Source organism: Dermacentor albipictus, chromosome 1 (assembly GCF_038994185.2).
Source record: "Dermacentor albipictus isolate Rhodes 1998 colony chromosome 1, USDA_Dalb.pri_finalv2, whole genome shotgun sequence".
NCBI lineage: Eukaryota > Metazoa > Arthropoda > Arachnida > Ixodida > Ixodidae > Dermacentor > Dermacentor albipictus.
This window is the reverse complement of record NC_091821.1, coordinates 10687962-10704584: the sequence shown is the minus strand read 5'-3', so window position 1 is coordinate 10704584 and position 16623 is coordinate 10687962. Positions and strand designations below refer to the sequence as shown.

Below are 16623 nucleotides of genomic sequence, written 5' to 3'. Positions count from 1 at the left end.
AAGTATGACCTTAAGCTAAACAGCACCTGTCATGGGCATGTTTTGGTGGATTAAGGTTTGGTGCTTTGCTCTCCTAATCACTGCACTACGTTACACCAAAACAAATGTTTGCCTTTTTACCTTCGCTGTTTTCTCGAACTGGGCAGGCGTAACAAGTGGCTTGATCGACTCGACGTATCTCTGGAGCGTTTCTTGCAACGGCGGCACCGGCAACTTCATCAGATCTTTTTGTCTTGACATCATCGGTCCTAGTTGTGTTGTACACGTAGCCGCCGCTCGGTTTGAAACATTTTTGCTCAGTTCATTCACCTAGACAACAATAAAGAAGCGAATCAAAGTTCATGCTGCGCAAACTCAAAAAGTAATGACACTGGAAGTGCGCAGAAGCTTGGCATCTTTCCGAATTCCATCTTAGAAAAACAACTTTCCGGCCACAATTTCAAACACGTGTTGCGAGCTAAAGCAAAGATGACACAATCGTTTGTCTTAAAGAAAGTGCTTCCTCTCGATTGCAGTCTCAATACCCTGCAAACATGACGTGATTTAACAAGCGTTGCTCAATGCATACAGACAAAAGCACTATCGGGGTGTTGTCGCGAATAGGCGACCGGTGAAAGAGATAGCCAACTTCACGCAGTCAAAGGGAATAAACGCAGGTGTTTAACGTTACCATTTTTCTGCGTGCACAGGCGAGAAGTGACCCACGAATGATCATCTCAGCTGGCAACGAACAGGTTTGGTCGTTCCTAAACTTCCTTGAGTTTTCTTCCTTTCACGTTTTGTCCTCAGCTGTTTTGTTTATGTTTTCATCGCGCAAGCATAAGCGCAAGCGTTGCTAACGATGGCGATGCCACTTACATACAAAAACATGCATCAAACCAAATAAAATATCGCGCGATTTTTGCTTGCATTAAACTGGTAATAAAATAATATCACTCTAGTTTGCTGCTATATTTTGCTAGTATTGAGTCCTAAGTGGAGCAGTGGATTCGCCCATGAACCTTACGTATTATGCAAACAGACGACAATCGGCACCCATCAGAAAAGTAACTAAGGCACTACGTGCTGTGCGCTATTTAAGATGTTTCCTTCAAATCCACCAGGAAATGAAAATGGACGAAGCTGTCGGCGTCCTTCAGAGGAGTAAGTAAAGAAGAAAATATCACGGTGCAGTTATACAAAATTGCACCTCCTTCGGACAAACGCGAAAGTAAATTTAACGGTCGCGCACGGAGCAAGTCCCAATTAAACCAGCGCGTCTCATATGAGAGCTAGCCCAACTAGCTGTGCTGCTGCCTATTGAGTATATGACCGAATGTTGTCTGCACAAGCTTTAGCAACTTGCGCGTCAACACCCACTGTCCGCCTCACAAGGCACATCAAGCATTAAATGGCGGAATCACTTTGCGAGGCGCGGAGTTCACTCCGCACATCGTTGTCCATCGTGACGTCTATGCGATTTGTCATGAGCTCATTGCGACGGAGATGACATCCAGGGAGCACCTCATGCAAACAATTCGTCACCTCGGCATTTGGTTTACATTAGGGAGCCTACATATGAGTCGTTCGCGCATGCAGATCTGTTTGCATGCCGTGAGGACGCCATGGCAGCGCGTGGTGGAGTCATCGCATCCTTACGATGTACATTCTTAAAAGAGCTTGCACTCTTTGGGGCTTATTTTGTCCCATGACAGTGATCGTCATCTGCCTTGTTTGCGTTCAGGGCCGTACCCAGGAATTTTTTTCCGGGGAGTGTTTGTTGTGTAGAAAGGCGGACATTTTGAAAGATTTATACTGGCTCTCGTGCGTGAATCAAGCACATCACTTACATTTAATAATTAGAGGGCACTTTTAAATGAGTTGTACCTAACTAAGTAAAAGAATGGTGGGTTAAATTCTGGTTAAGGCAAGGAATATAAGTTTGGTTTATAACTCCACCGAAGCCAGGGACACCGCAAGCTGTATTTTATGAACGAAATCTTAATTGGCTTAGCTGCCTTTTACATGCCGTTAGCATGCGCCAAGCTGTGAGCAAAATAGTTTTCCACAGTCAGCGAAAAATTTTTTTTAACATGAAATCCTTTTAGATCCCGTTGTCGGCGACCTTCATGTGACCTTGAGCCAACAGCCAGAGCGGTTATCCCGGCACTCAAACGGGAACATCCGGGCAAGTTTTCGAGAACAAAACGATATCATCCGGGCGACCAGTCAAAACATAAAATAATGTAGTCTCTGGCCCTCAACAATTTGTACAGGACTGCATTGGATAGGCTATAGTCGGATATTAAGTCTGCGGTGAAGCCCCACCCACGCCCTCATAACCGCCAGCCACTGTTCCTCCGCGAGGCTGCAAATAGTACTTCAAACTTTTCCTGTTACCTAAATAAGGCGGTAACCACAAAAATAAAGTTATAAGCGCGTAATTTTATACATTTTCACTCGTCTATTATAGTGGAACGGCGAAAGCCTAACTGTTTATTGAACTGAAATAAAACACTTGCTTCGCTGCAACTATTTACTGTCAAGTTTCACTTTAGTTGGCAGTGAATTTCACGAGTAAAACTGGCTCAGCAATGAAGTGAACTGTAGTGAGGGCTTTTGAAGAGTGAAATGCTCAGACTCCATACATTTTGTCCCTGTCTGTTGCACACCTCATCGCTTCCGCCGAGAAAAGACTCTTCAAGAACAGCAGACGCTCCGGAGGTATCAAGGACGACGCCATTTGGAAAACGTCGCATGACGACGACTTTGTTTGCTTCTGTGACTGGCTAGCGGAGTAACACAAACCCGCGCGGTCCGTGTGCCTTGGTTGCCAATTGCTGTGTTTTTTTTAGTTGTATCCTACTATAGTTACTGCCCAAACAAGTTACAAAAAATATTTCTTCCGAGTTCTTCATGGTTGTTCACAATATCCCTCAAGCTGTAACTTCTAGTACGCTGAAGCTTTATTTGCCATTTCCAATAGCGACGTTCAAAAGGCAGATACAGGGCACTATGCACTTAGTTGTCATCTTTTGGCGCTGAGCGCAGAACGCCAACGGCCCGCGAGTTCCGCGGTGCGGGTTTTGCGTCATCTCGAGAGAGGGCGCCACGCTTCGTGGTTGCGCTGCGCTGCTAAGCACGATGTCGCGGAATCAAATCCCGGCCGCGCCGGCTGCATTTCGATGGAGGCGAAATGCAAGAACGCCCGTGTCTCGTGCATTGGGGGGACGTTAAAGATCCCCTGGTGGTCAAAATTAATCCGGAGTCCCCCACTACGGCGTGCCTCAAAATCAAACCGTGGTTTTGGCACGTAAAACCACAGAATTCGATTCATTCTTCTTCTAGCCAGGCAGTGCGCTCTGTCTCCCTAGCGTCTTCAGCCGGTTTTGTTCTTCTAGCTGGGCAGCGTGCATATGGACCAGTGCACAGTATGGCGTGATGCGGGGTGGCGTGGTGGGGTGTGCCGTTGCTAACATGCACTACACCAATATTAAGAGTGCGGCTAGTATAATATCCAACCAATCTCCTTTGCTGGTTGCCACTTCAGTTTACATGTCCTCGCGATTATGGGAGAGCCAGCAATTTTTTTCGTTGCAGTTGCTAGTTGGATTTTGTATGCAGATGAACGCATGCGCTTATCGTAATTGAATCACGATGGTAGATCTAATTACATATTGTTTGCACTTTGTTGGGCATGCGGACTCATTATTTGGGCATATGTTAGCATCATGTAGGTCTTTGAAACGTACGTGCTAATTCGCGTGAGCTTTAAAGTGTGTTTAGGTTTAGATGCGGTAGTGGAGCACTCGCAAAGAAATGTGCGGTCGCCCGCTTGTTCGCTGGCTCGTTTCGTCGTCGATTATTTAGTCGTTCGCTCGGCCAAAACTTCACTAAAGTCATATCTTGCAAATGTTATTTCGGAGCGAGCGCAACCGTCCTCAATGCATGCACCTCTAAATTACTGTTGGTGCAACTCGTTTAGCGACAAGTGCCTCACTTCGTGAGTAGGCGAAGTGAGGCACTTCGCCTAATCACGAGGAATTGTTACTCGTGATCAGTGACGAACCTGAAAGTCTAAAAATAATTTGCTCAACGTAAGCACACTATGCGCTTGTTTGAGCATGAGTGAAGCGCTGTTACCACGCCCCCGCTTCACGAACTAAGGCTAAAAAAAAACGGATTTCACTTTTTATGTACGCAGAGTCCTGACTCGATGATTGGCCGCGTGTATTGATGTCGACGTCGAGCACCGGTGCCTATCTCCGAGCCTTTGAGTGTGCTTAGAAGGTTCGCAAGCGCGCGTGAAGGCTAGATCGTAGGCGGCACTGTAGCTTGTAATACTCTATCCATGCATGACTGTCGAACCTTCCGGGTGGATGGATGGATGGATGGATGGATGGATGGATGGATGGATGGATGGATGGACGGACGGACGGACGGACGGACGGACGGACGGACGGACGTTATGAGCGTCCCCTTTGGAACGAGGCGGTGGGTTGCGCCACCAAGCCCTTGCTATTATTCTGCCTAGTGTCCTATATACCTAGGTTAAACAATAAAAAAAGAAACAGAAACACTAAGAGCAGCAATCGTTCGTGCCCTCTGGCGGCCTCTGTGCGTCATAGTTGATACGCACCGCAAATTCACCTGGTAAGGACGGCGCGGATTATTTAGGTTACTGAGGGCTTGCTGGAGGCCGGGAGGCCGGGATACCCTCCGCGGTGGCCTAGCGGCTATAGTGGTGCGCTGCTAAGCACGAGGTCGCGGGATCAAATTCTGGCCGCGGCTGCCGCATTTCGATGACGGACGAAATGCAAAATCGGGCGTGCCCCAGGCATTGAGAGCACAAGTATCCCCTGGTGGTTAATCCGAAGTCCCCCACTACGGTGTGCCTCGTTACTAATTTGACCCGTCAAACCTCACAATTCAATTGGAGGCCGGGGATGATAGCGTTTCATCGTAAACGTGTCATTTGCAGCCGGATAATTTAGACCTCCTGAGGTTCTTTAACGTGCACCCAATGTACGGTACACGCGCATTTTTGCATTTCCTATATCGAATACGCTTTACCGCCCGCTGTCCCTATTTTTCATGCGGCTTTCAAAAAAAAAAAAAATATGAAACACATGGCACATTACCTAGGCATTTTTTCTTTTGTCCTTGTAGCTTATAATCTATAAACTTACTTTTGGGAGAGCCACTTTTCCCTCTACACTCTAGGAATTCTAAAAGCGATGAAAATTTGAATCTCCTCATATTTCCAATAAGAAAACACCCTAAATGTTTTTCTGTCTCTGACGGTCGCTTTATTTTCATTCGCGCATCGCATGCCAATGGCTGAGCATTAACGTGCCACTCCGCGGTGTTTTAGGTGTTGGCCGTATGCACAATATCGTTACTTCACCTCATTGCTTTGAGCAGGAGAAGAGGCAGTGTCCTTCTGTCATGTGCGTCCTGTCCAACCAGATTTGCGGTAATTGCGTATTCTGCACGATATAACAACAATGAATAGCGAAAAAAAAATCGGCAGCACTACATTTCGTTACCGGCTTTGTTTGAGCAAGTCCACCTTGCCGACCACGCAACCGTGCAGCCGCCATGTTCGAGCGCGTGGCCTGTACTCTCTCTCTCTCTCTCTCCTTTTGTGTACTCGATCATGGCCCCCGGTAGCTTGAAGCGCGCAGGCGTGCATTATCTTGGACGCTATGACCCTGCTGTTCCCGTACACATGGAAAGCAAGACAATGGGTTCGCAGGAAAATAGGGACAAACTGCCTGGAGGCAACGTTTCGACAAGGGCACGTGCCTTCGTCAGGGCTACGAAGACATAGCCCCCTTGTCGAAACGTTGGGTCTCGCCTGCACGCGACACTTATTTGACCACTCTTGATCGCTTTCCTTAGTGTTACGCCTATAGTGTGCTCCATGTTGTCTCCTATAGTGTTACATGGACAAAATGCGCGAACATGACACACGTCTAGAAACTTAGGACGGACATGACGAGCGCCGCGCCTCCTTTCCAGTGCGCGTCTGTGCGCGCGTGCATGTCGTCCACGTGTAGCAATGTTTCGCTTATTAGCCCAGCGAGAAATACTCCCTAGTGTTCCTGCACATGCCTTCGAACCGCACGACACATACAGTGCCTTGAAAGTAAAAGTACTATATATAAGTATTTTTTAATAAACATATATAGCTGTGTTAACTACGCAAATGCAATTCGCCCTGGTGGCTTAACGTGTTTTAGCGAACGATTCAACAAATACATAATTAAAAAAATGTTAATTAGTTATTTTTATGTCGCAACTATGATACACGTCCATATTAGAATCTTGAAGACAATCGTATTCGAAAAACAAGTCCATTTTGTTAGACGCTTCTAAAGCGTTTGTTTTCCGAGATACTCATAATCAAATGTAAAACTCAGTGCGCTAATTCCGCATTCAGAGGAGGCCGTCTCGACACAAAGACAAACCTCTAAATGTGAAGTATAGCTTACTGCAAGGGAAAGGGGGAAACCGGTTTTGTTTTTGCCAGCCAAGAAAGCAGAGGCCAAATTAACAAAGCTTTTCGTTCGTAAGTGCTATATCGTAGTTTCGTGCCACCTTCCATTAGCCGAACGCCTTCGCTAATATGTCCAGCTGCCCAGCATCAGGATTGGCTAAAATTTACTCTTACGAACAATTCTAGTGCGAGAGCTTTTTGCGAGTACGGACCCAGTACAGCAGCCGTTATCAGTTCCGCCCGCCTTCTAGACTAGCGTGCTATACGCAACAAGCTATGTCATATGGTGATTTTGTCTTTGTGCCAATTAATACTCCCGTCTTTGAATGCGAAATTAGCGTACTGAGGGCCAGATAAGACTGTGATTATTTCGGATGAAAAGCGCTACAGAAGAATCAAACAAAATGCAGTTGTCTGCGAATACGATTGCCTTCCAAGTTTCTAACAAACGTATACGCCATATAATCGCAAAATATAAAAAATAATAATTAACAAAATTGTTTTGCGTTTGCTGGCTCTAAATACTTGTGCGCGAAAATTTCGTTCACCAAAGCGGATAGACCACCTGTTCAAGCAGAGTTTGAAAAGTTAGCATAGCGTTTTAATTAAAACGTATTACTTTGAAGGCTCTGTATACGACATGCAAGATAGCCCCACGTGGACAAAAACATCACCAGCAAAACAGCAGAATTTGAATCCAACAAACGCAAGGTGCTGTTTTTAACGTAGACGGCAAGGACACACTCGGTCATGCTTATTCCTACCCGTAATCCGTGCCTGCACGATTAGCGATCAGCCAGTCAGTCACCGTTCCAGCTTTGTGGGGAAGTCAATGTGCGGAATTTCGCACATCGTTGCACTTATGGCTTGACTCGCCTTCATGTTTATACTATGCGTAATTTCAGGTCCCCGTTAACTGTTCATACTTCGCTTTTCCCTTCCCCAAATTAAAAAAAAAGCAAAAGCAAGAGGCGCCCTATCTGCATCTCCTGCGGTGATAATCCGGACACCGGCCGTCAAATTCCGCCATGTGCATTCGAATCCGCCGTCGTGTCAGCCCTGATTGGTCTCACAAGGCTGGTATGGCCTCTGCGATTGGATCAAAACGCCGACATGGTGGAGTTCAACAACATGGTTCAATATGACCGTGTCTGGCAGAATAATACCCCTGGTCTACGATGGAAATGCTTTTATTTGTTTGTGCTTTCTTTCCTTATTTCTTTCTTCATTTCTTTCTTTCTTTTCTTTCTTTTTGTACATTGCTGCCTTTGAAATGGGGTTTAACTTTTTTCTGTTGGAGAGTTTTTGCAAGCGAAGCTAGTGAGCGCTAGTTAAACTGCCTGCAAGATGACTATAGCCAAGATGACAAGATGCTTTGCAAGATGACAGCCAATAAAATTTCTGAAGCACTTCCGCGTTGTTACAGAAGTCGCCGAATGTTTTGTCTTTCTTTTTCTCCGAAGTTCAGTTCCACAAACTTCGTGGAGTGTGCACAAAGTCAATCTGGAGATCTGGCGTCGTCCCGGCACTGAAGGGTCGCAGCAGGAAAGCCCGCTTTTCCTGTTCAGAGATGCGCGCATCGTTCATGGAGAAGGTCGCGAGCGCAGCGGCACGCCTTAGCGCCCGACATTCGTGGCTATAGGTCCAAGTTCGTCGGGCTTCGCGGTGGAGGTGCACGTTTTCAAAGCTTGGCCTTCTGCAGCTCGATCAGGTTGTTGCCGAACTCCTTGAGCGTGGTCTCCAGCGCGTCGCGAAATTTCACTGCCGACGCCTCCTTGTTGCAGTGACGAGTACAGATGCTGAAGCGGAACTGGTTGCATTGGTTGCTGTAGCAGATGCCGTAGCCCCCGGGCACCGAGTAGCCGAAGGTCATGAGGATTTCGTTGTGCGCCGACACCTGCGCGGACAGAGAATGCTTTTCTTTTTTTGCTACTATTTATTAACGGCGATAGCTGCTCGAGGGCGGTGTTTTGTGGTTTGCGGTGATGCGACCTGATGCGGTGCTGGCCGGGCGTAACGCAGTACTCGGGATGTGAACGCAAGTCGTGCGGGTTATAGCAAGGCAATGTCCTAACTATACTGAACCGTGCCACCGAGATACCCCGCGCCGTACATATAACGCTTTGGCGTTGAGTACGAAGATTAAAGGGATCCGAAGGGTTCAATCTTTTTTTTTGTTGTTGTTGTTGTTAAAACCATGAGAAAAACTGGCAATGAAGCGAGAGAAAGCATAAGGCTATCAAATTATTGTTTATAATTTCTTTATGTGTTAACCGTCTAGAAGTTAACGGTTCCAGCACTGTAAAAAAAAAAAGACTATTCATCTGTCATCAATAAAAAAATAAAGCAACTGCGGCCACGGAGCCTCGTGACTTTCTTACGACTCAAGGCTACGTCGCCTGGAAACCAAATCACGATCTTACCGGCATAAAGACAAAAGAAAAAGAAGAAGGAGTAGAAAAACAAACAAATCACAAGGACTCAACAGTTTTCCAAAGCTATATATACCCATACGATTTAGCTCGCCCATCGTGCATTTCATTTATTACATGTTTAAAGATGATGTGAACGCAGATGTCAAAATTCTGATGACACCTGCACATTCTGAACCAGTATAAGTATATATTCCGAGCTTTGTCATGTTTTTCACTCTTCAAGTATGCCTTATATCAGCTTCCTGAAACAAAATAGCGCATAGCATCACTTGTCAGTGCGATAACTGTGTATAACATGACATTATTATTTCTCCCGTCCAATGTGCCTTTCGAAATTTTCAGACAAGCCGCGAATTCGTAAACTTTGTGCTTCTATTTTTTTTTCAAGTTCGCCAATTTCTGAAAAGTGCTTTAAAAAAAATCAGGCCTCTACCGAAATTTTGCTTCCAAGAGTCACTAGAATCGAACTTCCTCTCTCAAAAGTGCAAGCTTTAGCTCGCGCCAAACTCCAATGCCGCCTATTCAAATACATGTAAAATGCAGAAACACTCTTCTGAAATAACCATTAGGGCGATTTTAATGAAATTTCTTGCATTTGAGAAAGAAGTTGAATTCTAGTGACTGTTCGAAGCGAAATTTCTATGTAGGGCCTAAATGTCTTAAATAGAATTTTCAGAAATCTCTAGGTTTGAAAAAAATAGAAGCACGAAGTTTAAAAATTCGTAGCTCTGCACCAAGAACAATATCGCAGCTCTGTAAACCGCATCCATTACAGCATACAAAGCGGACAAATTTCATATGTTAGTTAATATTTTACGTGAATCTGTTACCTTGCTTACAAGGGTTCTGCAAAAGTTCTACTCACAACTTCGTGGTCTTTTTGAAAGCCATGTATAACATCCACTTTAGATGTATCTTTAGGTGCAATTGACAAAATTGTTATATCCTTTTTTGATTGCTGAGTTACAGATAGTTTTGTTTTCTGAAAATATGCGATTTTTGCCAATTTTTGTAAAATGTTGGCGACCTAAATCAAAAATTCGCAACCAGCGGCAACCAGATTTAACTTTTTATTTTAAATATAACAAACCTCATCAAATTTGCTGCAGTGGTTGCTGAGAAAAACGATTTCTCCTTGTTCATGCATCTATATATGAGGCCTGGAGCTAGAGCTTCCTCTTAATGGAATACGTTATCTGCTCCTAGTATTCGGTGGATGTTGTCACCTGGGGCGCTATAACGTAAAACTATTCCAAACTTTTCTATTCCAATTCTGCAATCAGCCCACCGCGATCGGTCAAAAACCTTTTTAGACAACCCCCACTTCACCTGTCTGTCACGCGACGTGAAGAAAACCGCGATAGCTCCTCATCTGATATGACGTGTACACACTGATTATACATAATTGGACCGAACAAAACAAATATAGTTATTTCTGATTCGACGGATTTTTGCCATTAGCCCTCGGCTATTGGTCAAAAGTTTTCGGGCTGCACCCACTTTCACCTGCCTCTCACGCGACGTCACAAAACCGCAAAAACTTACCGCGTCAAAGTGACGCGTACGCGTTAAAGATGCATTAATATGCCGAACAAAACTGAAGTATCTTCTGAATAGCCGCAGGCTGCCCCGTTCCGAAAGGAATAAAAGATGGCTGTCGCCGATCGCTCCGGCACTGGCTACTCGCTCCTGCCGAAGAGCATGGGTTTATTTGCGTGCGATAAAACTTTGTGCGTGGCCGTGTGACGTTTTTGAGAACTTTCGGCACGTTTACGACCTTGTTCTGCCAACTCTTCTTTGTTGAGGATCCGTTTTAGCGTAATTCTTAAGCTTCCGCTGCATGCCGCCGCGATCGTCGACAAGCCACCGCAAGCTAGGTAAGAGAAAGCGGACCAATCGCAGACGCCGGCACCACCCTCTTCATCAGGTTATCGATATTCAGTGCAGTGGCTCGGCCCCATCGAATCCCTCTCCACTTCAGCGTTCTCCTCGCCTCTTGTGAGCCAATTAGATAAGACAAGCCGCTCAGTGCAGGCAATGTTATTCGTTTTTCAAGCAAACGAAAGTGACCTCCTATGAACGAGCAGAGCATTTGATTGGTTTGTTCAGACAACCGTGCGAGTGACCGCCCGATGCTTGCGTCGGCGGTTACGCAAAGCCAACGTCAGGGGATTGGAATAAAAACATATTGGAATAGTTTTACGTTATACGGCCCCTGTTTTTGCAAACTAAGGGCATATGATTTTGACTGCACGGTGGGCTATCGTTTATAAACGGTCGACGCAAGGTGGGAAACAATACAGATCTGCGTCAAATTCACAGCCGGCTTTGTATACCATGTACAGTGTCAATCACACTTGTCTCAGTGTCAGCCACACTTGTCTGAACAGGTCGACCGGCCGGCTGCAAACTGCGCCAGTGTCCCCTAGCGGTATAGCTGCATGCTGGTCTAGCTTGCGGCCATATGGCCGCAAGCTAGACCGATGCTAATACGGCCACGCATATGCGTGGCCGTATTATGGCGGCGGCCTGTGCTATTTCTCGCGAGCGATGGTGACCAAATCGGCCGCCTGAGCACCGTATATAAGAATGTATTTCACGTACGCACTTATGTCTCGTGTTCTACACGACGCATAACCGACTGACGGCCGAGTACCGCCCTTGTGACGCTTCGCTCGCCGTCAGTGACACTGTGGAGGATAATTCAGGGCTCGTGTATCGCATACCGATTACTTTTTTTTTCGTTGTTTTCCCCGTTTGTCATTAGCTCGCACGCCTTTACTGCAAGGACCAATCAATCTGTGCGACGCATATGACAACAATGCAACCGAAAGAAAATTGTCTTTACGCAATACGCCTCGAAGATCATTTTTCGTACGGAAGTCACCATTAGCACGTGTAGCTAATGAATTATATTTTGTGCACTGTTTTCCGACCGCCCAATATATTTCAAACTATAGCAAATCCGATAATGTGGGCTATATTTACAAAAAAGTTGCAGTTTCGCCGTTAAGGCGAAAGATCGATTGCGATAGCAAATTAGTAGACAGCTATACGAAGTAAGTAAGTAAACTCGTAAACACTCGCTTACTAACTAAATTAACAGGCGCATGGTGTCGCGCGGGCACAGGCAAACACATTCGATGAGCGCGGACACTCGCTGTCAAAACACTGGCGCGAGGAAGAGCGACAGTAGCAGCGATCGAATTGACCTCAGTGCTGCCTCTCGCTTCAATGCGAACTAAGGGTCGAAAACACAGCGCACACTGCGCTATCAACCCTCGGCGCACCTAGACTCTGTACTCATCGCAGATCGCGTTCAAGATAGATAGACTCTGTACTCATCGCAGATCGCGCCACCGGAGTAGAACCCCCCGGTGCTTTGCCTGCGGTGGAAAATGGCGCGCTTCTTCACCGCCTTCCCCCCTTACGCGCGCGAGTTCAAGCAGCCATCCACGGCTCACCCTCAGCACATTTCCACTCTCGCCTACAACGTCCGGCGTGCGGCCACGGTGTTATCGCACTTGTACTTTATGCGGAACATCACGGCGACGGCGGAAATGCGCCTGGGGTGTCCACAGAATTGCTATCGCAATAAACCTTCTCTTATGTTACTGCCGTTCGCAAATGACCATCGTTGGGGTGGTCGTTTCGTTGTCACGGTAATCGCTATCGTGAGTGTGGTGAGATGTGAACATACAATTCGTGCATGGATCCCGTACTTTTACTAGAAAATTTCATTTTTTTACTAGAAATTTCAAAAGGACAGCTACAAACTGGCAGCTCGATATAGAGGGCTTAGCTATACACTCCTTCCTCTTCTTCTTGACGGTTATAATTTTTCGTGGGTTCTGCATTCCAAAGCTTGCGTCAGCGGTTGTGTATCGACAGCTGATGTGCCCACGAGTTTCATCGTCAGAAGAGTGGTGACTTGATGGCGTCAAACATTACAGTTGTTTGCTTGTCGGTTTGTTTGTTTGCTTGTTTGTTTGTTTGTTGCCAGAAAAAAAGCAATCACCTGGCTGGTGGATAACTCGTAAGTGATACTCTTGATGTAACCGGGGTCCTTGTAGAGTTCCGGCAGCGGTCGATTCATTTCCTCCGCGACTTTTTTGAAACCGAGGAGAACTCGATCCACTCCTTGGCCGTACATAGCCTGCCAGAAAAAGAAAATGATGACAGAAATAGATAAAGAAGGTCACACCTTTCCGCCCCGAATGTGCCTAATGAAGAGACGGCGATGTCCTTATTAGTCACGCGCAAAAAAAAAAAAGAGACGCGAGCGACTCGCAGAAAAATAATTGTTTTCAGCTCATTATTTTTCTTTATTTATTCGAAGAAAGACAAAAGAGCTTTATTACAGGTGAAGTACTTCTGCGAGCAAACGTAAAGGGACCAAGAGCTTCTCGAAAAAATCCGAATTCCTTCGCAGCCTATAGCCATGTATAACCTGTAATTGATAGTCCGAACTTGAGTGCATGATAGGCCAGTGTACTCGTTTATTTTAAATGGTTTATGCGTCTTATGCACCTCCCCTCTTTTTTTGTTGAACCTGTGGTTCATATAGAGGCTATTTTACAGAGTTAGAGTGCCACCATCACTGTTAACAGGAGCGTTTTCTAACTGTATAACAACTAATGCGCAGTGCTACATTGTCGGCTTGTCAACAAGGAAGAATAGGTCGATGTATATGGTGGTTCAAATGATTCGATGATTAAATGTTAATTATGTCGCTCTTTTTTGTCTCTTTCTGTCTCTTTCTCATGTTCATTATTCACTAATTCCTTATCATTTTGGTATCGTATTTCACGTTCAATTATGTCGACCCAGTCTTCTTTAGCGTCGGCACTTATTTCACTCTTTTTTTTTTCACCAAGATGTCACGTGGGCCGACCCCGTAGATGTGCAGTCTAAGGTGTAATGTGGTTAATTTTTCGACTATGTTGACACTAATCACATCCGTAGCGTTAATTTGACCTACTTTGTGACTGATTGTGACTGCCGAAGCCGCATTCCCGACACTATTGCATCGCGCGGGCCCAGACCAAGTGAGCTCGCTCCACTTCCCAAAAGTGTGCCGTACGGCGGCTTTGCCTCAACATGTTTTTATCTGCGATGGTGCACCCTTTACAGGGTATAATTCGATATGGTTAATTTTCGACAATATTGGCACTAATTACTCCCATACCGTTAATTTTACCTACTCTCGGGCTAATTCTCGCTTCTTGTCTCGTTGAGCCCTACATTTTTTATAACTCTTGCGACTCGCTACGATGCTCCGTAGGCGCGAAAGGGCCGTTTTTTTTTCTTCTCGAAGTGGTTATAAGATACCCAGATATGACTATACTCTTGTTCTTCGTTGTTGACCGCTTTGAACAACATTTGTCTAGGTATACCTTTGAAAAAATTCATCCACGTGGCATTAATCTTGCTTTCAGAGAAAATTCGCGCCATTAGAGTTTATCGACTTCTTTTTTTCCTGCACCGAATACGATGGCAGCGCCGACGCATCTTCGTGGCGTCACGTTCTGTATGTATCGAGCGCCGCGAAATGCTCACGAGCGATGCGTAGTCCTTGTGGACGCCGACGGCGTTCCTGAGTAGGGCGTCTAGCTCGGCCACGCTGAGCTTTCCGCTCAGGTACTCGCGGCAGAACTTGTCGCTCTCCTTGGACTGCGACCGGATGGCTTCGGTGCGCCCCAGCAGGAACATGCGCGTCGACGCACTCTCGTACGTCGCCGGGCTGTGGCCGTGCAGTCTGCGCATCGCGGCCGCCGCAAGATGACATGACGTCGTGCGCTCTGTCTCCGGGATTACCTCCGCTTTGCCCCCTGTGGCCTCCGGTGTGATCTCGGAGGTCACGAGACAACATAGTTTGCTACAAAAATTACTAGAGGAAGATCTGCAGGCGCTAGTGTCTACAGCAGCTGCACGTATACGAGTATGGTGGTTCAGCCGGCATGCAAGTGATGGGTATAGTACACGTATTTGGCCTAAAACTCTGGCTTCAAACAACCTTTTTTATTTTGCAAATTCATGTGCACAGAGTCCTTTTACCTAGACACTTAGAAAATTATGATTACTTGGAAATGTCCGCCAATAAAGGCACATAACCCGTAACAGATAAAGCCACAAGAACGTCTCAAGCCGCAGGCACGGTGATTGGACAGATCTACCTACACGTACTACAAACATCATTACTAATATAGCTGAAAGATCGAAACGCCAAAGTTCCCTCTGTAGCAATCTTAGTGGAATCACCATTCTATGAGAGCATATCCTCGTGCACACACACTGGTCGCAGCGTTTTCTTTTTTTCTAACGCTAAGCTTTTTTTGCGAACCCTCCCGGACTTTCCCGAGCGTGGCAGCTGGGCGCTGCTGCTGTTTTGCCAAATAGCTTTCAAAAATAAGAATTATGTTCACGTTGGTCGGATCGAACCTCGGTCCTCCAACACAATAGTGTGATGCTTTAACTATTAAGCCACAGTCGCACGTATGATTATGTCGTGCGGGAACAGCGCTAAGGACACGGACGAAAGTAAAGGCGCATAGAAAACGACACGTTTGGCTGTTCAGGTTCCGAGCGGAACATGAACAACTAAGTAGCCCATGTATCCACGTTAATAGACTTCTGTCGTGCCAGCGGCAGCTAGCTCTTTGAGATGATCGAAACGTGTGTCACATTGCGTAGCACGGGTGTGCGAGAGAGCACATGCGCGCCGGCCAGTTTACGTCAAAGTCTCAGGAGTGAAATGGGCAAATCTTCACATAGATTTCAATATGTGCGCTGGATGTACATAACTTTTTTATTTGTTTTCCGTCGCGGTAGTCACGTGAAGCAGCAAACTAAAATTTCCGACGTATAAACACTACAGATCCTTCTTTCTCTTTCTCAAAACTTCTCTATCTACCTTGTACCGTTGCCAACGCCTGTAACGGATACGGTCCTACCAATCTCTTCCCTACGTTACCTACGGGTCTCACTGGTTGAATACCTTCGCATTCCATTTGAATGTGCTGAGTGGTCTCCGGATTTTTGCTGCATCAGACACATGCCTCATCCTGTTGCGAATATTTGCTCCGATATGTTTTTGTCATTAGGCAACCAGCTTGAGCCTCAAATATCAAGGCACTGCCTTATGTTATCGTACAGATTTTCCCTTCTAATTTCTTTCTTGCCATTCTTGTAAATCTCTATGGCCCTTTTGTTTCCATTCTTTGCATCTAATTCACTGTCTCTCTCACTTTCTTTTCGATGACTCCGGGTTGTCTATTTACATTTTCAGTTACCCTGTACTTGGTCGCCAATTTCCTTGCCAACCGCTGTAGTGACATGCGCGCCTCCTACGCAGTTGGTTCAAGAGTCATGGGACGCGGTGATTGTCCCATACATGGGAGACTAACCGGAAGAAGGACAGCTGGAAGGCCATCTGGATGAAGCTGTCGGGGCTCATCTGGCACGACTTGACGAAGTCCTTGCCGTACTGCTCGAACCGGTGGTCGATGACGTCCACGTCTCGTGCCAACCTTACGATGAATGAATGAATGAATGAATGTTATATCGCGGAAAAAGTTCCATTTATTAAATTATGTGAAAGAAAGCAAACAAAAAAAATTATGCAGATCTCACGCACTGTGGGAATCGATGTAAGCGAAGCTTTCTGTGCTGGTTGCTTTGATTGACGATAATTAGCAGTGATGTTGA

General features: G+C 46.0%; 2 protein-coding genes across 6 annotated transcripts in view; both read right to left on the bottom strand.

Moving 5' to 3' along the window:
* The window catches only part of LOC139060138 (carnitine O-acetyltransferase-like), a 50389-nt gene extending 49561 nt beyond the window's left edge, over positions 1 to 828 (bottom strand). For both annotated transcript variants that reach the window (XM_070539047.1, XM_070539055.1), the window contains exons 1-2: positions 671 to 828; positions 121 to 309 (exon numbers count right to left, since the gene is read on the bottom strand). In XM_070539047.1, the coding sequence (XP_070395148.1) occupies positions 121 to 309; positions 671 to 715 (234 nt within the window). In that variant the 5' untranslated portion in view covers positions 716 to 828. The remainder of the gene's footprint in view (positions 1 to 120; positions 310 to 670) is intronic.
* A 6827-nt stretch (positions 829 to 7655) lies between these two features.
* Positions 7656 to 16623, bottom strand: part of LOC139060127 (carnitine O-acetyltransferase-like) — a 52974-nt gene continuing 44006 nt past the window's right edge. For 3 of the 4 annotated variants that reach the window (XM_070539014.1, XM_070539007.1, XM_070539008.1), the window contains exons 10-13: positions 16323 to 16445; positions 14476 to 14674; positions 12935 to 13072; positions 7656 to 8378 (exon numbers count right to left, since the gene is read on the bottom strand). In XM_070539014.1, the coding sequence (XP_070395115.1) occupies positions 8163 to 8378; positions 12935 to 13072; positions 14476 to 14674; positions 16323 to 16445 (676 nt within the window). In that variant the 3' untranslated portion in view covers positions 7656 to 8162. The remainder of the gene's footprint in view (positions 8379 to 12934; positions 13073 to 14475; positions 14675 to 16322; positions 16446 to 16623) is intronic. The other variant, XM_070539019.1, reaches the window with a different exon arrangement.